The 25,010-nt window shown below is 42.5% G+C and overlaps 2 protein-coding genes across 10 annotated transcripts in view; both read right to left on the bottom strand.

Annotated features, from left to right (window-relative positions):
- The window catches only part of LOC110070415 (uncharacterized), a 45,320-nt gene extending 35,899 nt beyond the window's left edge, over positions 1 to 9,421 (bottom strand). Inside the window, exons 1-4 of the mRNA XM_072988821.2 lie at positions 8,983 to 9,421; positions 7,292 to 7,364; positions 5,619 to 5,729; positions 5,128 to 5,220 (exon numbers count right to left, since the gene is read on the bottom strand). Coding sequence (XP_072844922.2) covers positions 5,128 to 5,220; positions 5,619 to 5,646 — 121 coding nt within the window. The 5' untranslated portion in view covers positions 5,647 to 5,729; positions 7,292 to 7,364; positions 8,983 to 9,421. The remainder of the gene's footprint in view (positions 1 to 5,127; positions 5,221 to 5,618; positions 5,730 to 7,291; positions 7,365 to 8,982) is intronic.
- A 1,622-nt stretch (positions 9,422 to 11,043) lies between these two features.
- Positions 11,044 to 24,112, bottom strand: LOC144587538 (uncharacterized). 9 transcript variants are annotated; one of them, XM_078388554.1, is made up of 6 exons: positions 22,979 to 24,112; positions 20,935 to 20,971; positions 19,561 to 19,620; positions 17,399 to 17,506; positions 16,566 to 16,691; positions 11,044 to 14,667 (listed from the first exon to the last, which is right to left on the bottom strand). In XM_078388554.1, the coding sequence occupies exons 4-6, from the start codon at positions 17,424 to 17,426 to the stop codon at positions 13,031 to 13,033; spliced, it is 1,791 nt and encodes a 596-aa protein (XP_078244680.1). In that variant the 5' UTR covers positions 17,427 to 17,506; positions 19,561 to 19,620; positions 20,935 to 20,971; positions 22,979 to 24,112; the 3' UTR covers positions 11,044 to 13,030. The 9 variants fall into 9 exon arrangements, with proteins under 9 accessions (XP_078244680.1, XP_078244679.1, XP_078244682.1 ...); XM_078388553.1 differs by lacking the exon at positions 19,561 to 19,620; XM_078388556.1 differs by lacking the exon at positions 19,561 to 19,620 and having other exon boundaries at positions 11,044 to 14,664.
- Positions 24,113 to 25,010: the final 898 nt, after the last annotated feature.

Raw genomic sequence — 25,010 nt, 5'->3', positions numbered from 1 at the left:
TTTAAACATCTACCTCTACAATACTGTGGGTTTTTGTATGTAGCCTGGGTTCCTCTCATTGCAGATTAACATGTTCATAACAATATTTATTTACGTACTCTTTGCTGAGGGCACACATCATTCCATAATCCCTTTTGTCAAAGGAACCCATATCTTTGTTTCAAAAATAAATTTATACTAGATTGCTGAACCTTGCTTCAATAAACTCATCTGAAGTGCTAATACCCAGAAGATTTACTTTACATATCCAAGAGGTTATTATATTTATCAAGGCATCTGGAAGTTATCTTCAATGATCATCAGGAGTTTCAAGGTTGGAAATCACTGCTGTATGAATGGCCAATTGACCACTTCCAGTTACAATTTATGAAGTGTAATACTAAAAGATAATTATATAAGAATGAACTTAACATTTTAATTTGTTTTTAATTTTACCTATGTTTCACATAGAAAGAATAAGAGAGGGAGAAAAAAGGAAGGGAGGGAGGGAGGGAGGAAAAGAAAGAAAGAAAGAAAGAAAGAAAGAAAGAAAGAAAGAAAGAAAGAAAGAAAGAAAGAAAGAAAGAAAGAAAGAAAGAAAGAAAGAAAGACACACCAAAATTACAGGCCTGGTTTCAACAGCTATTGAAATCACAGGCACCAATTCCTATTCGACCCAAATCAAAAGGAATGTCTAACGGCTGGTGGGAGGAGATGGTGGAATACTAGCTTCAATATCCTCTGGATGACGTTTGAAAAATATTGTCATTTGGAACAAAATCACAAATTGAGATTAAGCCCAAAAGCTTTGTATGGTCCCTTCACTAAAAGTATCTCCACAATACAGAGACTGATGATGTAACAATAGAGAGATCATGATGTAATTCTGGATGAGGGTGCTGACCTGGCATAGATTACTGAGACCTGGGTGGGACAGGAGGGTGGTGTCTCCCTCTCCCAGCTGTGTCCGCCTGGGTACTCGGTCCAGCACCAATGCCGCTTGGAGGGTCGGGGAGGGGGAGTTGCTATAGTCTATAGGAGTTCTAGCTCCTTGATCAGGCTTCCTATCCCTTTGAGAGGAGGTCTCGAGGGCCTGTATTGTGTGTTGGGCTTGCAAGACAGATTAGGGATTCTGTTGGTGTACTACCCACCCTGCTGCGTACCAACAGTCTCCCTGCCTAAGCTGACGGCGGTAGTCTCAGACCTGGTGTTGAGGACTCCCAGGTTGTTGGTGCTGGGGGACCTCAACATCCATGCTGAGGCTGCCTTGACTGGGGCGTCTCAGGACTTCATGGCCACCATGACAACCATGGGGCTGTCTCAATGCGTCATCGGCCCGACACATGAGAAGGGCCATACCTTGGACCTGGTTTTCTCAATGGGACTGGAAGATGGTGGTTTGAATGTGGAGGGGCTGGTTGTGACCCCAGTGTCATGGTCAGATCACTTCCCGGTCAAGTTTAGTCTATTAGCTTCTTCGTCCCTCTGCAAGGGTAGGGGAATCTATTAAGATGATCCGCCCTCGGAGACTAATGGATCTGGATGGTTTCCTGAACACTCTGGGGGATTATCCGTCTGATATGGTTGGCGCTCCTGTCGAAGCTCAGGTCACCCTATGGAATAGGGAGGCGACGCGGGCGGTTGACCCGATGGCGCCTAAGCGCCCTTTCCCTGCACGCAGAGCCCAGATAGCTCCTTGGTATACTTCTGAACTGCAGGTGATGAAGCGAGAGGGGAGACGGCTGGGGCGCAGGTGGAGGAAGTCCCATTGGGAGTCCGATCAAATATGACTTAGAGCCCATTATCAGGCCTATTTCGTGGCAATATGGCTGTCGAAACGGCAATATTTCTCCATCTGTATTGCTTCCTCAGAATGTCGTCCAGCAGAGCTGTTTCGGGTGGTCCGGGATCTTCTTCAACCGGAAAATCTGGTGGAGGTCCCGGACTGCTCATCAGCTCGCTGTGATGAGTTTACCATTCATTCTGAGGGAAAAATCGCTCAGATTCGCAGAGGGTTGGACTCCACCATTACTACAAAATCAGAGGATATGTCCAATGTGCCATGCTTAGGTCAAATATTAATGGATGAGTTTCATTTGTTGAGACCTGAGGATGTGGACAGGGTGCTTGGATCTGTCCATCTTACCATCACTCTGCTCAACCCCTGACCATCTTGGCTAATTGGAAGATCTGCTGGGGGGGGTCGAGGAGGCCATAAACGCCTCTTTGAGAGAGGGAGTGGTCCCTACCACCTTGAAAGAGGCGGTAATTCGACCATTCCTTAAAAGCGTGCTGCACGCTTTGCTTTTAAAAAGCCTAACCTGGACCCAAGGCTGGTGGTTAACTACCGGCCAGTGGCGAACCTCCCTTATTTGGGCAAGGTGTTGGAGCGGGATTTGGCTGGGCAACTCCAGGTGCTGCTGGATGAAACGGATTTTCTGGATCCATTTCAATCGGGTTTCAGGCCAGGTTTTAGTATAGAGACTGCCTTGGTCACCCTGTACAATGACCTTTGCTGGGAGAGAGACAGGAGGAGTGTGACCCTGTTGATACTCCTGGACCTCTCAACGGCTTTCAACACCATCGACCATGGTGTCCTTCTGGATAGGCTGGCTGGGTTGGGAGCTGGGGGCACCGCTTTACGGTGGTTCAGTTCCTTCCTGGAGGACCATGTTCAGAGGGTGGTGCTGGGGGACAGCTGCTCTGGCCCATGGCATTTATGTCATGGGATTCCTCATGGCTTGATACTGTCCCCCATGCTGTTTAACATCTACATGGAACTGCTAGGAGAGGTCATCAGGAGGTTTGGGCTGAGGAGTCAGCAATATGCTGATGACACTCAGCTCTACCTCTCGTTTTCCACCAATCCAGGTGAGGCGGTTTCTGTGCTGAACTCGTGTCTGGACCTGATAATGGACTGGATGAGGGTTAATAAATTGAAACTCAATCCAGACAAGACGGAAGTGCTGTTAGTATTGCTTCGCCAGACAGGCTGGAGGGCCTTTTCCCTGCCCTGAATGGGGTTCCACTCCCCCTAAGGGACAGAGTCCGCGGCCTGGGGTTGCTCCTGGACCCCAGTCTAACTCGGGAAGCCCAGGTGGACTCGGTGGCCAGGGGCGCCTTCCTTCAGCTGTGGAAATTGTACCAGCTATGGCCCTACCTGGACGAGCGGAGTCTCATGACAGTTACACACGCACTGGTAACATGTCATATAGATTATTGCAATGCACTCTATGTGGGGCTGCCTTTGAAGACGGTCCGGCGACTGCAACTGGTCCAGAAATGAGCTGCACAGCTGGTGAGTGGCGCGGCCGCTAGGGAACATATCCAGCCGATTCTGATTAAATTACATTGGTTACCAGTTGCTGCCCGGGCCCAATTCAAAGTGCTTGTTTTGACATATAAAGCCCTAAACGGTTTGGGCCCTGGAGACCTGATGGACTGCCTCCTTCCATATGAGCCTACCTGGCAGTTGAGATCTAGCCAGGGGGCCCTTTTGAAAGAGCCGTCTCTCCAGGAGGTAAGAAGGATGGCTTGTAAACAAAGGGCCTTTTTGGCAGCTGCCCCGAGACTATGGAATGCCCTCCTGAGTAAGATTCGTCTGGTGCCGATACTGATGACATTTCCGTGCCAGGTCAAAACCTTCCTGTTCCAGAAGGCTTTTAATTGAAATAATATCAACTGTGGGTCATGATGGCAATTTTTAGAGTATCTATTTTAATTGTACTTTAATTGTTTTATCTTTATTGTATTTTAATTGTTGTAAGCTGCCCAGAGACTTTTGGGTAGAGTGGGCGGTGTATAAGTGAAATACAGTGGTGCCTCGCTTAGCGACGTTAATCCGTTCCAGAGAAAATGTCGCTAAGGGATTTCGTCGCTAAGGGAAATAAAAAAGCCCATAGAAACACATTAAAACATGTTTAATGCGTTCCTATGGGCTTGAAAACTGACCTTATCTGAAGATCCTCCATTGCGGCGGCCATTTTGGGTGCCTCTAAAGCGAGGCAACACAGCGGGCGTCCATTTTGTTTACCCAGTGGCCATTTTGGAACCGCCAATCAGCTGGCCAAAAACAGGGGCCTTGCGATGGTTGCTTCCGCACGATCATCGCAAAGTGAAATTCCCCCATAGGAAACATCGGAAAGCGATCACTAAGCAGCGTCGCAAAGCGATTTCGTTACTCAATGGAGCGATCAGTAAGCGAGGCACCACTGTAAATAAAATAAATAGGCCTGACCTACTGCTGACAGGCCAGGTTAACTGCTCATTGCATGGGTAGCTAAATAAAACAGAAAATGAATGGTTAATGAACGTGAAACAACAAAAACCAAAACTTGCATTGATTCAATAAATGACAGAAATGCTAATCCAGATTAGGGCCAAGAATTAAACCCAAGTCTCCTGGGTTGAAGTCTGTCAGTCTATCCACCACACTACATTGGGTACCAAAAGTCTTAGCCACACTCTTTTAAATAACATTTCATGCTTCTGACGAAGGAACCCCAGATCACAAAAGTCTGAGCCATAACAAATGCCTTGTCTTTTAAGCCTAAAGCACAAACCTTTGTAGCTTTGTTATTATTTTCTGTTGCTTTGTTATTGTTCTTTGTTGCTTTGTCTCTCTTCACTGGTTTTGCTGCAAACAGACTAACACCAGGTATGTATTTGCGTATATCCTAGATATACACCTATATTCTTAGACTACAGCTCCCAAAATCTCCTTCTCAGCATGTTCACGGGCCATGGAAATCTTGGGAGTTGTAGTCCAGAAAAACAAAGATGCAGCTCTGACTATTTACACACATCCACACCAGCATACAGGATAATCCTAATTCTAATTCTAATTCTAATTCTAATAATAATAATAATAATAATAATAATAATAATGATAATGATAATAATAATACTGCAAAGTCCTGTTGACTCTGCTTTTACTATTACTGCTACAAATACTGTAACTTTAAAGTGCAAATATGAGCAACATATGAACCCTGAAAAAAATGTAGTTTCGGCCAGGTGCTGCCTTTACAAGAAATGTGCTACTTTGTGAGAAAATATCTAGGAGCAATGCAAAAATGATCTACAAACTGTACATTTATGAGTCAAAAACCCAGTAGTAGGGAAAAGCCTCTAGTACCCCTATTTCACCTGAGGTGATCTCTGGGAAAGTCTTGGATTTCTGTTGGTGAAGATCACATGACTGCTCTTCTGGTTCCTGTTTGATTGTCCCATCAGGAAACACTGATCAGAAGAAAGATGTAAGAAGACGGGGTTAAGAAAATTAATTGTTCTCTTACCAAAAAAAGAGAGTATAAATAGATTTTGTAACAAATAATGAGATCAGGGAATAAACTAATATCACTCTATTAATTGTATTTTAATTGTATTTTAATTGTATTTTAATCATTTTATATTTTATTGTATTGAATTTTAATTGTTGTAAGCCACCCAGAGACCTTTGGGTAGAGTGGGCGGCATATAAATTAAATAAATAAATAAAAATAATAAATAAATATTCTTCCCCTAACAATGGTTCTGTTGGCATGGGCTAATCGTGAATTTGGTTAAATAGCTTCTAATAGATTGTGTTCCACATCCCTGATCCAAAGTTTAGTGCAAATACGCAATTTGCCCCCCACCTGTGTTGTTCCGTGATGTATCCTCCATTTTTTTCCCCAAAATAAGGCATTCAGGGAACCATGAGTCTTGCTTAAGACAGGAGCTTGGATCAGGCTTGGCGATGTGAAATCCTGCTCAAGAATACAGAAGAAAGGGAGGAGGTGAAAGAGAGAATGCAAAAAAGAAGGCATTGAGGCGGGACTTCAGATTTAAAGTCTAGAGTTGTGCTAATCAAACTGAACAAATCAATATAGCAGTTGTCTCCTAACAGAGGCTCTTTCTGAAGGACCTCTAAGACACTGTAGACATTTCTAACTCAATTCAAAGTACCTTCATTCTGAAATATGGCGATTTTAAAACATACTGTGAGTTAATGCTCCCTTTCCTCAGCCCAACTCCTTTCTCAATTTTCAGATGGCTCTGACCAGAGATTAGAACATCAGGCAAAAACCAAAGAAAAAGAACAATAAAAATTTAAAAAGACAAAAAACTTCTGTTCCCTTAAAACCAACTGTTATGTGAGCTTTCATGGTGAAGTCCACTTCTTCAGACATATAAGGTAAAAAATACAGAGTTGACACAATAAAACATCCATGCCCTGCTTTAAGATACAGTTTTGCATTCTTGCATTTCACATGTGCAATACTTTATGACTTATGTTTGGTGTTCATTTCTTTTGAAATCTGGTTTTGTAAACAATCCCACAAGAGACAGAAAACAAAATAAGAAAAAAAAAGGGGGGGAAGGGGAGTTGTGGTGCCCTGATTTTTGAGCTGCAGTTTTGGCAAGCAGACAGGTGAAAAGAGGGACGTTACACACAGCCTCAGTCAAATGCGATCTCAAGATGATCAGTGGGTGAGCAAGACTAACAGTTGTCGGTACAATGGTATAATTTGTCCTCCTGCAGAAGAAGAGAATCCTATGCGGGAAAGCCAGCACTCGAATCAACATGAGCCACTTTTGCAAGGGGTCAGCTGTTACTCACGTCAGTCCCAACCAGCTAGAAATGCCAGGTAGTCTGGAATAAGCACAGCTTGCATGGATTGACTGGAGTTACAACATCGTGTGGTGTCACTCCTGGCCAGTGGTTCCCAACTTTGGGTCCTCCATATGTTCTTCAATTAAAACTCCCATAAGCTTTTACCACTAGCTGTGCTGGCCAAGATTTCTGGGAGTTGTAGTCCAAGGACATCTCAGGACTCACAAATGGGAAACGATGCTCTAGACCAGTGGTCCTCAACCTTGGGCCTCCAGATGTTCTTGGACTACAGCTCCCAGAGGCCTTCACCACCACTTCTGCTGGCTAGGATTTCTGGGAGTTGAAGTCCAAGAACATCTGGAGGCCCAAGGTTGGGGACCACTGCTCTAGACCACTGGTTCTTAACCTTGGTTACTCAGATGTTTTTAGACTGCAACTCCCAGAAGCCTTCACCATCAGCTGTGCTGACTGGGATTTCTGGGAGTTGCAGTTCAAAAACATCCGAGTAACAAAGGTTAAGAACCACTGCTCTAGACTGAAGTCTACAGTATATATTTTTAAAAATCTAAAGTCATATTTCAGACCTAAGAGATATTTACAAAAACACGGACCTGTCACCGTGCCATGACTTTTAAAGCGCATCCAACTATTTTAAAAATTAAACACTTCAATATAGTACAAAAACTCTTAAAAAATAGTCTGCATAAAATATACCTCAGAGATCTATAGGGATAGGAGGTCAGCTGTTCCATCCCCAACACTTTAAAAAGCCATTTCTTCAGGACTCCTGGAAAACGAATAAGATATAGGTCTCTGTAGGGTCATAAGTGACACACCTCAAACAAAAGCAAGCCCCACATTCATTTCTATTTGCTGTTTTTCACACAGGGACTCTCTCTGTGTGTCTATGTGTGTCATACACATACAGTATAGCGCAGTGCTTCAGCTGCTGACTACAGCAAACTAGTAAGGTCTCATAGTAAGATGCAGTTACAGTAGTTAAATATCCTAGTCTCAAGTCTTCAATTCATGTGATGTGACACATTATTGGGGTCCTTCTTGGCATGTGAAGAGGTCTACCTTTTACCATTAAGCACTGCTCGCTGCAACACTTTGTGACAAGGACTTCTTGATCCAATGTGGCTGAGAGGTGGAAGGGGATAACTTCCCTATATACCAGAAGCCTTGTTCCTCTCAGGTTAGAAGATAATATGCTTAAGCAATTATTGCTTTATTTACTATCTGCTATGTAGTAGAAGGATATGCAGCTGTCAGACTCGGACAGTAATCTCACAGTTGCTGTTGATTAAATTGTCGTAGTCCCCATGCTTCTTATCATTTTGCAAGCACTTGTACCTTTAAATTTCATATTTTAGGTGGTTAAAGTACATTTTCTACTTTTGAATTTTATTGTCTTTATGTTTTACACTGCTGTTACTGCAATGAGTACTTGATTTTCATGTGAATTGCCAAAAAAAAAATCCTCTTCCGGGTTCATAAATTTTATAAATAAAAATAAAAATGAATACACTATATCATTAGCCATCTGCATTCAATTTCTTTATTTAGGAATCTATATAACAAGTTGGAGGTGGGTTAAAATATTTTGTACGTACGTACAAATAAATAAATAAATAAATAAATAAATAAATAAATAAATAAATAAATACTGGAGGCCAATAAGGATTTGGGCTGGAGTGAGTGAAACAGCAATTCTGAAATTCTCCTTCTCATTGCAGGATACAGAACAAGGATCATCATCACCCAATGTTGGACTACAATACCCATCTCATACATTACATGCTGGACTGAGGGAGTGAATGGACCTGGAGTTGACCCACGTTCAACTGTTGCCAAACAGTGTTAGGGATGCTGGGGTGGAGGAAGGAAACTTTAAAAAAACAATTCTTAAAAAAGGGAGCCGTCAAGCTCCTTTCTTCTGAGACCAGCTCTGATTTCACTCGGGTCGTCTGTGATCAAAGCCCTTCTGTAAATCAAATTTTAGGGTGGAGACGGGTAACGAGAAAGCGAAAAGGAGATTGAAAGGGCTGCTGTTTGCTCAGCTCCCACACCTTCCACCGCGGCATCACCAGGGTCGATCTTGCAGGCGTGGACAGAAGTGCACGCAGAACGACTGCATGTCAGAAACATTCAACACGTAGACGATGCATCGCAGGAAGCCATTAAAAGCCGAGCTACCCCTCGCATCGCCCTTGAAAAGGCCCGCCTGTACCGTCACTTTGCTCCTCCATCCCATTTCGCATGGGCTCCAGGACGAGCAGCCCCTTCAATGGCTTCCCTGCCCAGAGACCTAGTTTTCTCCATTCTACCCACCCCTTTCTTATTGCGGGATTTCTCTTTTCCGACTCAGCCCTGCGCCAAAAATTCCCACCCTCCTCTTTTACCTCCTTTAAGGTGTCTTGAGAGTCCTCGCTCCAGCTGGGATGGTGTTTATACAAGGGACCCCCCATTAAGGTTGCACCCCTTCTTTTCTTTTTTAATTTGCTAACCAGCTCGCTTTCCACTTCCCATCACGTGACTGAAGGCATTCCAGGCTCCTGGCTTACAGTTTACAAACCCATCCGATCTACCGCCTGAAAAAAATGGCTGAATGAGGGAGGCGTACTAAAACCTATAGGATTTGCCTGAGAGAGAGTGAATCCACAACAATGCTTCTGTAGCTTTTTCGTCTCTGTCCTGCTTTGCAGACCAAAACAATGCTTTTCTATGAGGGCACATCCCTTGCATCTCTTACCTGGGAGAGACACTCCCCTATTGTGGGTCTTTCTCATTTGTTGTTCCATTCCTCTAGTGTGTTTGGCAATGTAAGGAAAAAAGGGCTCTGCTCCAAGGAGTTTACAAGTCAGATTTGACCAGAAAAGACACTAAGGGCAACAACTGATTTCCAGGCTAAGGGTTTCATGTAAGAAAGGGCCACCTCCGCTGAAAACGGTCCAGGAGTCAATGACAAGATGGACTTTTTTCTTCCAGGGTTTTCCATTACCTTTATTTCCAAAGTGATGAAAAGAGTCATCCCATCCTCTTCTGAAGTCCCACTGATGCTTTACTCAGTGGGTAAATACCTACTCACAGACCTACTCTCACAGGAAGTCCTTCCGTATTGGAAGAAAACTCTCCTCCTAAAACTGAAGATTCATGCCATGAGGGGGTTTGTTGTCCCAACGCTCCTTTCCACAGGCCTATGGAATTCCTGATATCCTGCCAGTATTTTCCAGTTGGTGGAAGTGCAAGCACCAGGATGCTTAAGATACAATCCTTTTGGGCCCCTCTTCAGCTGCCCTGATAAAGCAAATCTAAGAGGGAGTGAGGTATTTGAGGGACGACAAAGACGGAGAAGACTACACTGTATGTGGAGAACATAAAGAAGCACCTACTTGAGAAGATGGTGGGTCACTGTAGCCCTCCCCAACCATGTTTTAGCCATAATCCATTCAGTAATGTGTTCTCTTACCTGACGAGGTCTAAAGGAACAACCCTGGCACATGGGATGTCTGAAGATATTTTTCTAAAAGGACATTACAAAATCCCATACACTCAGAACACATTTTTGTTTTTAGCAGAAGCAGCCTTAGCTTTGATTTGGAATTAGAAATAATATACAAAAAGGCCAAGGCGTTTTTGCCATTGATAATATTGTACAGAAAATTCTATTACCTTATTTCATTCTTACGCTCCTGAATGAAGCTACTTCTTTCAAAAAAACAAAATTTCTAAATGGTGGCTGCAGATTTATAAAAATTTCTGTGGAGTTCTAGTGAGGCTAAATAACCATGTGGAAGAAGCTGAAGCACTGAAAGTGGATGGTTATTAAAGAGATACCAGAAGGGCATGCAATTGCAAGCGTTTAAATACCAACTGCTACTGAAACACAGCTCCCAAGCAAATACATACTGCAAAGTGAGTTGGCATTTCAACTATGGACTGCCAAAATGTTGATTATTCCAGTTGGATTTTGGACTAGCCTCATGATCTTCCAAGTCAGTCTTATTCTAAATTAACCACCAAGATTGATGTTATCTAGTTTACATCAGCATCATAAAACTATAGAGCTGGAAGGGACCTTGTGGATCACTGCATCCAGCCCCTGTCAAGCAGGCACAGTGGAGAATCAAACTCCCAACCTCTGGCTCTGCAGACAGAGACCTAAACCATTGAGTTTTGTGGCAGACAGAAAGCATGGACTTAGATATGAAACAGCTCAACTGAACCTCCATCACCAGAAGCTGTACTATATACGTAGGTATAAAAAAAATCCAACCCACAGTGACCCTTCCCAGGGTTTATGAGTATAAAGTACTTAGAAGACACTTACCCGTCCTTTCTTCTGTGGAAGCTGTAGGACCATGTCGTTCGCCCAAGGCTACACAGTATTGCTCTTCTACAGGGGATTGTGAGAAACTGAACTCCTCGCCCTGTGCTCTAAGTCAGTGATTTATCCAGCAGGCTTTGTGCATATATTTATTTATTATGTATCCCACCTTTCTCCCAATACAGGGTGTCAAGGCATGGCTTACAAAAAAATTTTAAAAATCAGAAACAGCTAAAAACACACCGTTATAATATGAAAAGGGCAACTAAATATATGTGATCCTAATGAAACAACCACTGAATTAAAACGACGTAAAACAATTTAAAAGCACATCCATCAGAAAAACAAGAAACAGCAGTAAAAAAAAAATCCAGCATCCACCATTAAAAATGCCCTTTTCTCAGTTGCTGTTGGGTGCCCTTCCTGAATGAAAAGATCTTCACCTGGTGACAGAAGGACAACAGGAAGGGGACCCATTAAAGCCCTTTTCTGAACCAGTTCCACAGTTTCGGAACTACTACTGAACAGGGCTCCCAAGAAGACGCCACAAAGGACTGAGAGGCTCCTTGTGTTGATCTTAAAATCCTGGCGGATTCGTTTGGGGAAACACAAGCTTCCAGCTAGCCTGGATGCAAACTGTATAGTCCTCTATCTCTATGTCCTAACCTGCACCATGAAAGATGCTGGAAATGAACAAGTAGTCTGTGATGCTGACATAAGAATGAAACCACCACCATCCCCTTTAACTGGCTCTGGTCAACATTCTTGTTGCAAGCTTTGGGGGCCCACCCAAGTTTCTGAACACTTTCCAAAGGCAGATACATGTACAGCATCTGCAAGTAAACTACGCAGATACATCTCCTATGGTGTGTCACGCACCCAAATCAGAAACTCCAGGAATAAGCACAGCCAACACACTGTGGAAATACACAAGACATCATCAAAAATGGGGTGTTCAGGATCAGGGCTCAATCCAGGAATACGTGCAAGCTGTAAACCTAAGTTTTCAGAGGGAAGTAATCTCAGCCAACCAAAATTAAAACCATGTTACTGGACCACTTTTCAACTGACCAGGAACACTGTTATAAGCAGAAGTACTATTGTCATGTCTGAATTAAGTTTCAATTTGTTTGCACTCATCTAGTCCGTTACTAATATCTGACAGTGCAGGAACCCTTCCCTGCTTGGAGGTTCCTCAAAAAGATCTGTAACATGGAAGGAAAATGCTGAACGATCAACATCTTGGCCAGATCCATCAGGGCTCTTCATACAGCATCACTAATAAGACTCTTTTTAAGGGGTTCAATGATGTATCTTGTTGTCACTTTTTTGTGCCATCAAGTCGCCTATGACGTTTGGCGACCTTATCAATGGCCGATCTCCAACATGTCCTGTCTTCAACAGCCCTGCTCAGCTTCTGCAAACTCAAGCCTGTGGCGTCCTTTAGGGAGTCAGTATGTTTTGTATTTGGTCTTCCTCTTTTCCTGCTGACTTCAAACTTTTCCAGCATTATTGTCTTTTCCAGAGAATCCTGCCTTCTCATGGTGTGCCCAAAGTAGGACAGCCTCAGCTTCAACATATTTATCTCCAGAGATAGTTCAGGCTTGATTTGATCTAGGACCTACTTGTTCATCTTTCTGGCAGTCCAGGTATCCACAAACATCTCATCCAGCACCACATTTCAAATTAATCAATTTTTCCTGTCATCTTTTTTAAATGTCCAGCTTTCACACCCATACGTGGTGGCTGGAAATACAGGAGTGTGGTTGATCTTGGTCATGGTCTCTAGTGACACATCCTTACACTTGATTATCTTTTCTAATTCCTTCATTGCTGCCCTTCCTAGTCTCCATCTTCTTCTGAATATTTGGCTTCAGTCTCCAATTGGAATTTGCACTCTTACAGTAATAGCAAAAATATTGCTTTAGGAGTGAGAAAAGTTCCTGAACCAACATATAATAGAAATAAAAAAACACACACAGCTTACACATTCTTGTACAGTTGTAGTTTAACCAAATAAAGGCAGACTGCTGATTTTAATGTAGCTGCACTCTCCCAACATAGCTACCTTTCCTTTTGTAAAGCCTGACCCCTAGAGATATTTTCCACAGTAGTGACATTTTTCATGGTTTCTCCCCTGTATGGACTCTCCGATGCCTCACAAGCTGTGACTTTCGGCCAAACAGTTTCCCACACTCTTGGCAACTGTATGGTTTCTCTCCTCTGTGGACCCTCTGATGATAAAGAAAAGTTGAATTCTGAGCAAAATATTTCCCACACTCCTTGCATCTGTATGGTTTCTCTCCTGTGTGGACTCTCTGGTGAATCACAAGAACTGAACTGGAAGCAAAACATTTACCACAGTCCTGGCATTTGTAAGGTTTCTCTCCTGTGTGGATTCTGTGATGGGCCATAAGCTGTGAATTCTGAGAAAAACATTTCCCACACTGCTGGCATTTGTATGGTTTTTCCCCTGTGTGGACTCTATGGTGGGTCAGAAGCCTTGAGCTAGAAGCAAAGCATTTCCCACATTCCTCGCATTTGTATGGTTTCTCTCCTGTGTGGACTCTCTGGTGATACAGAAAGGCTGAATTGTGAGCAAAACATTGCCCACACTCCTGGCATTTGTATGGTTTCTCTCCTGTGTGGACTATCTGATGCATCACCAGCTGTGAGTTGGAAGCAAAGCACTTCCTACATACCTCACATTTGTATGGTTTCTGTCTTAAATGGAATCTCTGGTGGCTCTCAAGATCTGAATTCTGAGCAAAACATTTTCCGCATTGCTGGCATTTGTGTAGTTTCTCCCCTGTGTGGACTCTCTGGTGGCTCAGAAGGGCAGAACTTGAAGCAAAGCATTTTTGACACTCCTGGCACTTGTATGGTCTTTCTCCTGTGTGAACTCTCAGGTGAATTGAAAAGTGTGAATTGTGAGCAAAGCTTTTTCCACATTCTTGGCATCTGTATGGCCTTTCTCCTGTGTGGACTCTCTGGTGGATCACTAGTTGTGAACTGGAAGCAAAACATTTTCTACATTCTTGACATTTGTATGGTTTCTCTCTTGTATGTAATCTCTGGTGACTTACAAGGTTTGAATTCTGAGCGAAACATCTTCCACATTCCTGGCATTTGTATGGCTTTTCTCCTGTATGGACTCTCAAGTGGATCACAAGGTGTGAATTCTGAGCAAAATATTTCCCACATTCCTGGCATTTGTAGGGTTTCTCTCCTGTGTGGACTCTCTGGTGGCTTGAAAAGTGTGAAGTATGAGCAAAGCATTTCCCACACTCCTGACATTGGTACGGTTTTTCTCCTGTATGGACTGTCTGGTGTCTCAGAAGCCCTATCTTATGGGCATAACATTTTCCACATTCTTGGCATTTGTATGGTTTCTCCCCTGTGTGCACTCTGTGATGGATCACAAGAACCGAACTAGAAGAAAAGCATTTCCCACACTCCTGGCATTTGTATGGTTTCTCTCCTGTGTGAATTCTTTGATGCTCCTGAAGGTGTGAATTGCAAGCAAAAAATTTCCCACACACTTCACATCCAAAGCGTTTTTTCCCTGCGTGGACTTTCCTGTGAAGTGTGAGTGCCGTCTTTTCGGCAAAATACTCTCCACATACAGTGCATTTATAGAACTGCTCTTTAGTGTAATGCTCCTCTCCTGTGTGGGTTTGCTGGTGTCTGGGAAGATCCAATTTCTCCATGAAACTCCTTTCATCCTTCGTATCCTCTCTTGTTTCTCTCCAGTTATCTGCTAGAAAGGAGGATTAAAAAAAATACAAGATTGAACGCCAAGTCTGAGGCAAGTGGTTTACCTTTCCCTTCTTCTGAGACTGTGCAGCTTGCTCAAGGCCCCACAGTCTGGCTCTTCTCCCAGGCGGTATGGTGGGAAATCCAACTCCCAACCCCTGGTTCAGCAGCCAGATACCTAAACTACTGAACTATCCAGCCAGCCAAGTAATTTTTTCATAGCAATAGCTAAATGGTACAATGATCCATACTGAAAACTGTACAGTGGGGTCTTGACTTGAGAACTTAATCCGTATTGGAAGGCGGTTCTCAAGTCGAAAAGTTCTCAGGTCAAATCTGCATTTCCCATAGGAACGCATTGAAAACCATTTGATCCGTATCTGCTCTTTTCCGTCCATAGAAACTAATGGGAAGCTGCTATTCTGCCTTCGACCACTAGAGGGGGATATTTTGTTTCTTTTTTTCTTAGGTCAAGAAAGGTTCAGGGAAGGCAGGGAAAATACAGTCCAGGCAGTACAGGACCAGGCAGTCTGAAGACTGTCTCCCAATCCACTCTCTAAATGCTGGGAGGAGTGAGGAAGCAGACAGGCACCCTTTTCACTGGCCAACAGTTAACTGAAAGTTCACTTTTTGCACTTTCCCTGCCTCCCACGTGGGTTTTTTTCAGTTCTTAACTCAAATCTAAGTATGTACGTCAAGTCAATATTTTCCTATGAGAGTGGTTCTTAAGTCAAAATGTTCTTAACTCGAGCCGTTCTTAAGTCAAGACCCCACTGTATGAAGAAACAATCCGTTGATGGTGTGTGACTACAAAGAATGTCTAAGATAGAGTTCCTGGTTTTTTTTTTTTTTTTTTTTTTTTTTTTGGTTTTTTTTGCTTTTGTCGGGGGGATGTTATACATTTTGTTTTGTTTTTGTCTTTTGGTTCCCCAGTATCTGCTAGGCATTGATTACTTTGGCTGTAATGCCTGCAGGGGAAAAAAAAGGATGCTCTAACTTCTTTAAAGGCACCGTTTATTTGAAGCTTTTTACATATTTGAATAATTTACTGTTTTTAGCTTTTAATATTGTGTTTTAGGATGTAAGCCACCTTGAGTCTCTTTTTTTAAATCGGAGAAAGGCAGCATAAAATATTTTAAATAAATCAGGTAAGTTGACAGCAAGGTGCACATTCTCAATGTATTCTTTACAAACCACATTCCTGGAAATATGATTCTGTTTGTAAACAAGGTGCACAAGGACCCAGGGAAAATGCATTTCCTTTCATTGCTAGCACAGCAGCAAAATTGTTCTGTGTGTTTAGTGTCAGGGGGATTCAGGGGAGTGCAGTGTGGTTCCAACCCCCCAAAGATCTGCTGCTTTGAAAATAATTTCTGAATGTTTTAATGGTTTATTTATTTCATTAATTTAAAACATGATTACCCCACCTTTCTCCTTAAATGAACTGTTATGCATTACTATCTTGACTCGATTTTGAATACTATGTATGTTTTCCTTTTTTTTTGTTTTTAATTTCTCAGAGTGGTCTTTTAAAATATATTTTATACTGATTGTGCTTAGCTTTAATGTTGCCTTTTAATGATGTAAGAAGCCTCTTTATACTGATTGTGCTTAGCTTTAAATGTCTTTCAGTCTTGTAAGCCACTTTGGGTCTTTTTAAAAGAGAAAGACAGGGTAAAAATATTTTTTAAATATAAATAAATTAAAAAGGACCAAAAGTGGCTTATATTATTGAAAGATAGTACTGAAAGCTAAAAACAATGAGTATATAGCTAAGGCTTACATCATTAAAATAAAATATTTAAATCTAAAAACAATTACTATAAAAAGGAAGTTGAGTCAGTGACAAGATTTCTCCCAGGCAGTGGGATTTCTGGCTTGTATGGTGACAGGCTGGCTCACCTGATGAGTCACCTGATCTGGTGTCCGAGATTTCTGCTTCATCCCAATCCTCAGAGTCAGGGAGCCACAGTTCCTCTCCCTGTTGCATTTGAGAAATGAGCTCAGACTTTGGAACTGGACGATCGGCTGAAAAAAGAACCCCAGAAAATAAAAGCAAGATCATGAGTAATCCATGAAAGGACACGGATCATGTGCAATTCAGAAGAAGGCAAGAAGAGCTGTGTTAGCTAAGACCAAAAGACCCTTAACTCGAGTGTTTTGTTCATGTAGCGGCCAACCAGAGTAGTCTAGGACAGTGGTCCCGAACCTTGGGCCTCTAGATGTTCTTGGACCACAACTCCCAGAAGGCTTCACCACCACCTCTGCTGGGCAGGATTTCTGGGAGTTGAAGTCCAAGAACATTTGGAGGCTCAAGGTTGGAGACCACTGGTCTAGGAAGCCTGCTGAAAGGACATGAGTGAAACTACGTAATAGGAATTAAAGCCCAAAGGTATCTGGTGCCCAGCTGCTTCCCCTGCCTGCTCTAACACTTCAGTTCAAACTGTAATTTGAAGATGCTGTTCAAATTGTACAAATTATACAAATTATTGTATGGGTATACTGTGTATATATTTACAATGACAATTAATAATAATAATAATAATAATAATAACAATAATAACAATAATAACAATAACAACAACAACAACAACAACAACAATAATAATAATAATAATAATAATAATTATTATTATTATTATTATTATTACTACTACTACTACTACTACTACTACTACTACTACTACTACTACTACTATTATTATTAATTACCCCTTGTGTTTTTGTTTCCTTACCTGTATTCTCTTGTAATGTATCCTCCATTTTCTCCAAGATGAGCTAATCTGGGAACTAAGGATCTTGCTCAAGCTAGGAGATCAACTCAGGCTTGATGAGTGAAAATCCTGTCAAGAATATATAAGAGGCAGCCAGAAAAAAAATTGTCAGGTGGGATTTAGGATTTGAAAGGTGAAATGACTAGATAGGCGGGGTATAAATACAATCAATCAATCAATCAATAATCAATCAATCAATCAATAAAATATAGATGCTTTCTCATGAAACAGGCTCTGCTACAGTCACCAGGACCTACAAGCTCAGGACTAGTGGTTCCCAACTTTGGGTAACCCAGGTGTTCTTGAGTCACAACTCCCAGAAATCCTAGTCAGCACAGCTAGTGGTGAAAGCTTTTGGGAGTTGCAGTCTAAGAACATCTGAATTACTCAAGGTTGGGAACCATTAATCTAGACCAGTGGTTCTTAACCTTGGGTTACTCAGGTGTTTTTGAACTGCAGCTCCCAGAAACCCCAGCCAGCACAGCTGGTGGTGAAGGCTTCTGGGAGTTGCAGTCCAAAAACACTTGAGTAACCCAAGATTAAGAACCACTGATCTAGACCAATGGTTCTTAACCTTTGTTACTCGGATGCTTTTGAACTGCAACTCCCAAAAGAAACACCAGTCAGGACAGCTGGTGGTGAAGGCTTCTGGAAGTTGCAGTCCAAAACTCCTGAGTAACCCAAGGTTAAGAACCAGTGATCTAGACAATCTGCTTCAATCTGGTTGGGCACTCTAGAATACCCTTCGAGCTAACACACCCCTTTCTCTTTTCAATTTCCTTCTCCGTTTTTAAGTGACTTGAATGAGAGAGTGGAACATCAGCAGAAAAAAAGCTTAACTTCTTTTGCTGTCACTGAATTTGAAAATCTAATTCTTGTACATTAATGTTGGGTGGGAATGTGGACTGTAATCCATGAAAGCTCATGCTGAAAAAAAAATCAGCTACTCTTTATGAGTCCATCATCATTTTTTTTTTATTTTTGCTATACATGCTGAAAGATGTTGGTGTTGTAACTTCATAGAAAATGTTGAAAACTTTGCATGTGTAACCAAAAGGAACTTGTTACAGGTAACTGTTATTTTAAATTGTTACTTCCTAGCTCTGTCCCTAACTATAGAGCTGGTTTCTAAACCATGGTCTGGAGGCGAGGGATAACCATAGCTCACCCAATTCAAATGGCACATTCTGCTATACAGTGGTGCCTTGCTTAACGATTTTAATTGGTTCCAATAAAACCATCACTATGTGAAAACATCGTTAAGCGAAACACCATTTCCCATAGAGATGCATTGAAAACTGGATAATCCGTTCCAATTGGAACGGATTACCATCCTTAAGCGAAAATCCCCATAGGAAAAAACGTTAAGTGAAACCCATTGAAATGCATTGAAGCCTATTTCAGTGGGGAAAAAAAATTCACAAAAAATTCAAAAAGACTCAGAACAAAGCCAAAGTAAGTTAACGAAGGTTTTATTAGGTGCACTACCGATTCCAAGCATTTTAAACATTTTTAAACATTTTAGAATATTTTTAAAATAGCAAAAACGGGGCTGTAAAAAAAAACGTTAAGCGAAACAAGGGGACCTAAAACTGTCATTGTTAAGTGAAGCATGGTCCCAAAATCGTTAAGCGAAAATTGCCCATAGGAAAAATCGTTAAGTGAAGCACAAGATTGCTCTGAAAAAGCCATCGTTAAGTGAATTTTTTGTTGTATGAAGCAATTGTTAAGCGAGGCACCACTGTAGTTGAAATAATCTGGAAGCAAAGGAACGAATACTTCCGAGAAAGGGGAGCACAGAAGCCCACCACTTCATTCCAGATCTTACAAATCACGATTGAAAAAATCAATAAACATATTATTCTCTTTGTCTCTAGGTCACTGTAAGAGCAGAAGGGATTTTTTTGAACAAAATAATCACATTTATTTTATTTATTAAAATATATATATATTGCAGCCTTAATGGAGTAACTTTTAATGGATTACAGGACTTAAACCAACACATAAACAGAAACAGTACAGTTTCATTAAAACAACAGGCAAAGTACTGTAATAGCACAACAATGGAACAACAACATCCATTAAATATGCACACGAACCAAATGCAAGGAGGGAAGAGTTACCTTGAATTTAGGAAAGTTTATACAAGTTCTGCAAAGCACATAATCTGAAATCTGTTAAGACTGGGATAAAAAACAGAATGGCCAGAATCACTGTACTATTATATAATTACTGAAGCCCCGTGGCGCAGTGGTTAAACCGCTGTACTGCAGCTAAAACTGTGCTCACGACCTGGGGTTCAAATCCCAGGTAGCCGGCTCAAGGTTGACTCAGCCTTCCATCCTTCCGAGGTCGGTAAAATGAGTACCCAGCTTGCTGGGGGGGCAATGTGTAGCCTGTATAATTAAAATTGTAAACCGCCCGGAGAGTGCTTGTAGCGCTATGGGGCAGTATATAAGTCCAATAAATAAATAAATAAATAAATATAAAGGAGAGAGGTGGTTACACTGGAAGTACTTTGTAGCCCCATTCTGCCATTATACCCTGTTTCCCTGAAAATTAGACAGGGTCTTATATTAATTTGTGCTCCAAAAATGCATTAGGGCTTAATTTTCAGAGGATGTGTTTTTTTTTTTCCATGTACGTTTATTCAAATAAGCCATGTCATCTTCTGGTTGCTGCACAAGGGTGGAGGGCGGGGTTTCACTTATCTATGGCTTAATTTTGGCGTAGGTCTTAGATTACAAGCATCCTGCAAAATCCTACTAGGGCTTATTTTCAGGGTAGGTCTTATTTTAGGAGAAACAGGGTATGTCAAAGCATGGTGAGCTCTAATCTTGGTAAGGGTTGAAGGCATCCACAGGAGCTACTTCTTACCCTGTCCAGTAAGTTAATCAAGACCTTTGCATATTGAGACCAAACATCTGGAGAGAAACATAGACATCCCTACAGAGCTTCCATATCAGAAGTTCTGCCTTATCAAGGTTACCTGGCCTTATAAAAATGATGTGAGCTAATAGCCTAAAACTTGATCATAGAAAAAAATGTACAACTGGAAGGAACTGGAAGGCTCGTCTAGTTTCACCCTCTGCTGATGCAAGAATCTGCAGCAAGAACCTTCCTAGCTGATGGCCACCCCATCTCTAACAAAAGACAGCTCACCGCCTTCTGCGGCAGTCCATTCCACTGTCAAATGGCTCCTATCACCACAAAGTTCTTCCTAATGTTTAGTTGAAATCTGCTTTCTTACAATTTGAGTCCACACACTTGCGTCCCTCCCTCTGGAGCAGCAGACAAGAAGCTTGCTCCATTTCCCATGTGACAGCCTTTCCGATATTTGCAGATGACTATCCTCCCACCTCTTGCATTCTAATTGCTCCATTGATTTCCTACTCAGCCCCAGGGAGCAACTGCCTTGGATCAGCCAGAGCTACAGAATGCTAGGTTATATTTGTGATTTTTTAGAATATTCTGATAAAAGTATCACCTATCCTTACCTTTGGGTTATGTACAAGGATGACACAGCTGCTGTATCTGAGGGGAGAAGATGAGACACAATTCATATAGACTTGAGACACACAGTTTAGAAGCTAACGTGAAATTAAGCTTGAGTCCTCTAGGCAGACGCATCGAAACACAGCAAGCTCTGTTCCCCCAAAGGCGCTCATACTTCAGATGCAACTCTTGTTCCTTTGACTATTTACTAGCAAAAATATGCAGCCTTCTCTGACCAGCATTGTTGTCACTTGACTGTAATGTCTATGGTGGCTTTCCATTGAACTGGAAATTCCTTCCTTTTGGCCCAAACAGTTTAACTTTAAAATTCATATTTTTAACTGGTTGACATAAATTGCACACTGCTATTTATAATGAATGTTTAAGTTATTATTGTAAAGATTGCTTAATTCTTGTGTATATTGCCAAGAAACAATCCTCTGCCTGACTGAAGGCCTGACTGGTAACCTTTATAAATAAATGCTGCTTTCAGACCTGGCTACAGACAGACTCCTGACTCACTGTTCTTAAGAGACAGACAAAGGCCTCCATTAGTGACTTGTTTCAGGCTGTGTTTAGAAATTAATAGAATAAGTATAATTAATAAAATAAAATTAATAGTAAAATAATTCATATTATTGCAGTTGTTATATGACATCAAGTTGGAATTGACTTAAGGCAACCCTTATGGGGATGTGGTGGCGCTGCGGGCTAAACCGCAGAAGCCTGTGCTGCAGGGTCAGAAGACCAGCAGTCGTAAGATCGAATCCACGCAATGGAGTGAGCGCCCGTCGCTTGTCCCAGCTCCCGCCTACCTAGCAGTTCGAAAGCATGCAAATGCAAGTAGCTTAATAGGGACCACCTCGGTGGGAAGGTAACAGCGTTCCGTGTCTAAGTCGCACTGGCCATGTGACCACGAAAGATTGTCTTCGGACAAAATGCTGGCTCTATGGCTTGGAAACGGGGATGAGCACCGCCCCCTAGAGTTGAACACGACTGGACACAAAATGTCAAGGGGAACCTTTACCTTTACCTAACCCTTATAGAGCTTTCAAGGTAAGTGAGGTATTTAAGGAGTGGTTTTACCCGTTCCTTGAAACGAGTTAAAACCCGTTTTACGTGGTGGCACTGCAGGTTAAACCGCAGAAACCTCCGTGCTGCAAGGTCAGAAGACCAGCAGTCTTAAGATCGAATCCAAGCAACAGAGTGAGCTCCCATCGCTTGTCCCAGTTCCAGCCAACCTAACAGTTCAAAAGCATGTAAATGCGAGTAGATAAACAGGTACCATGACAGTGGGAAGGTAATGGCATTCCGTGTCTAGTTGCGCTGGCCACGTGACCGAGACTGTCTTTGGACAAATGCTGGATCTACAGCTTAGAGTCAGGCATGACTGGACTAAATGTCAAGGCGAACCTTTACCATTACCTTTTTTACCCACTCCACACCCCCATTCAGTTTCCATGGCTGAGTGGGCATTCGAACGCATTTCTCCTGAGTCCTAATCTGTCAGTCTGTCCACTACACCACACTGAATATTGCTTGATTACCATAGTAGCTATAGTATAATTAATAGAATAAGAAATGGGGGTGAGTGTTGCTAAGACAGCTATTCTGAAATTATCACTGACAGGGCGGGATAAGTTGTTAGAAGAGAGACTATAGCACCCATCTTCCCATATATGCCATTCTGGGCTGGGGGAGGTGGGACCAGGAGTTCATCAACATCTGGAGGGCAGACAAACACCGCCTGTCTTACTCACATGCAGATTGCAAAACATAACTGTTTTTTTCCCCTCTGACCGATAACTGATATTCAGCTAATCTTCCGCATTTTCAAGGAAAGGGAAGGTTACAAACGCAGAGGAAGGATTCGAACCCTGTTCCTTTCCATCACAGCTCTGATCCTGCCCGGGCCAACATCTGGTTTCTGGGAGGACTGGCCCTTTCGGGTGTAGAGAGACAACCAGAGAGCAAAAAAGGGGGTTTTTAGAGAGAGAGAGAGAGAGAGAAAAGCAGCTCGCCCATGGGGCAGGCATTCAGCTCTACCTTTCATCTATGCTGACTGGATCTTGCAGGCTTCGGCAGCTGCGCAGGCAGGACCTGTTGAACTACAGACGAGCGATGAGATAAGAGAAGAATGCAGGATCCACATGGTAAATAGCAGCCGTGGAAAGCCAAGCCTCGAACCTCTTTCTCACGAGCAACACATGCCGCCCTCTATGCCTTCCCGGCTCCCTCAAATTGCCCCCCCAGCTTTGTTACCGGATTCCTCTTCTTCCCCCCCAAAGGAACCTTGCACCCTCACATCCCCACCCGCCCTCCTCTTGTTGCCTCTCCCTCCAGATGTGCAGCAATCGTCATCCCAGTGGCGGGGGGGGGGAGATTTCAGCGGGGTCCTCTTTCAAGGTTGCACCGCTCCTCTTTCTTGCCCGGCAGGGGCAAGCTTGCTTTCCACTTCCCATCATGTGACTGAAGGCGAGCCCGGTTCCTGGCAAAGCAACCCCCGACCCCCCCCCCCCCAATTCCATGGATCCCAAAATCTAGTGAGCACCTTAGAATGGGCGGCCATCGGGCTGGAGCCATTGACAGCCTGCTTCTGCCCGGGAGAGAGAAAAGCTCCCTGCAATGATCATCAGCTTTTTCCCCTCTCTCATTGTTTCTGCCCCCTCCTGCTTTCCCAGACCATAATATCCCGTGATTGGAGATCTCTTCCCAGATAACGCTTAAAAAAAAAAAAAAAAGGAAACAAAAGAAAAAATAAAGAAGACAAAAACGTTGTGGTACCTTCAAGACTAATTGCTATACAGTATTTTAATCGAAGTAAAGGTTAGCTGTGTGGTCCAAACAAAATAAAATCGAAATGCCAAAAATAGGCAACACCTTTATAAACCACTAAAAATCATCCTACAATTCAGGAGCTTTCATGGATTAAAACACCTCTTCATCAGATTTTAACGTGAGCTTTCAGGGAGAAGTCCACTTTGTCAGACGTAAGAGTGTAGCCTTAAGAGTGGGTATTATAATGATAATAAATAAGATCTCTATATTTGGATGAATCCAATCCTTTTTTTGGCGATATGCTTGCTGCTACTTCTTGGAAAATTACAACCATGGAACGAATAATTCTTGGATTGCCTGCTTGTTAAACAATTGGGGGGGGGACATGTTTTGCTGGGACCGTCTGTGTCACTATGTACCCTCTGTGGCCACCCCTCAGACCTTTCCTGTGTAAACCCTTCAGGGCTGAGAACCTGCCTTCTTGTACTTTATCAGGACACTGAAAGAATTGGATAGTAAATGAACAAAACCAACAGTTCACAAGGTAGACAGACCTTCGCTCTATTTGGCTGAGCCCAGTGCTTTTCAAAGTTGTAGTTTTTGAAGATGTGCACATGGTACCTTTTAGTCTCACAAGCACATCAGACAAGAAAAAAAAATGTTGTGGCACCTCTTAAAGAAACATGCTCAGGTACAAAATGACATTGCCTCCCTTCATTTATTCACAGACTGATCACAAAGGAATAATTGTCACTTTGGTTACTAAAAAAAACTGTCCCCTTGTCGATTTATCTGTACTCCACCACCTACTCGTGGGACCTTTTGTAAATACGACAAACACCCTCACTCTTATATCTGAGGAAGTGGACTTGATCCACAAAAGCTCACATTAGAGAAATGTACTGTAGCAGTAAGGCTTTAAGGTACCACAAAGTTTTCTTCCTTGTTTGCTTGCTTCTGTATGTTTGTCTGATACACGTCTCTCCACATATTCTCAAGGATACTGTATATGGCAGGGCTAGTTTAGCTGTTTTACCTAACGGGCACAGGCAACAAAGACTGGAGAGGGGCCAACGGAAGTGCTGATGTAGGCAATACAGAATGTCTGGGCCAGAATCCTGTTGGTACATAGTCCTGAACATTTAACTATTACACCAACTTCCTGTTCAACACTTTCCTTCCTTAAGAAGCCTGATCAGCAGATTTCTGCAACATCTGACAAAAATACTTGCTATGTCCTTTGACTAATGTGTGTAAAAGTGGTCAACCTGTCCATTTTCAGCGCTTCCTAGCTTGCTGT

The sequence above is a fragment of the Pogona vitticeps genome, chromosome 2 (genome assembly GCF_051106095.1).
Source record: "Pogona vitticeps strain Pit_001003342236 chromosome 2, PviZW2.1, whole genome shotgun sequence".
In the NCBI taxonomy this organism is placed as follows: Eukaryota; Metazoa; Chordata; class Lepidosauria; order Squamata; family Agamidae; genus Pogona; species Pogona vitticeps.
The sequence above is the reverse complement of the archived record's forward strand: the minus strand, read 5'-3'. Positions and strand labels throughout refer to the sequence as shown.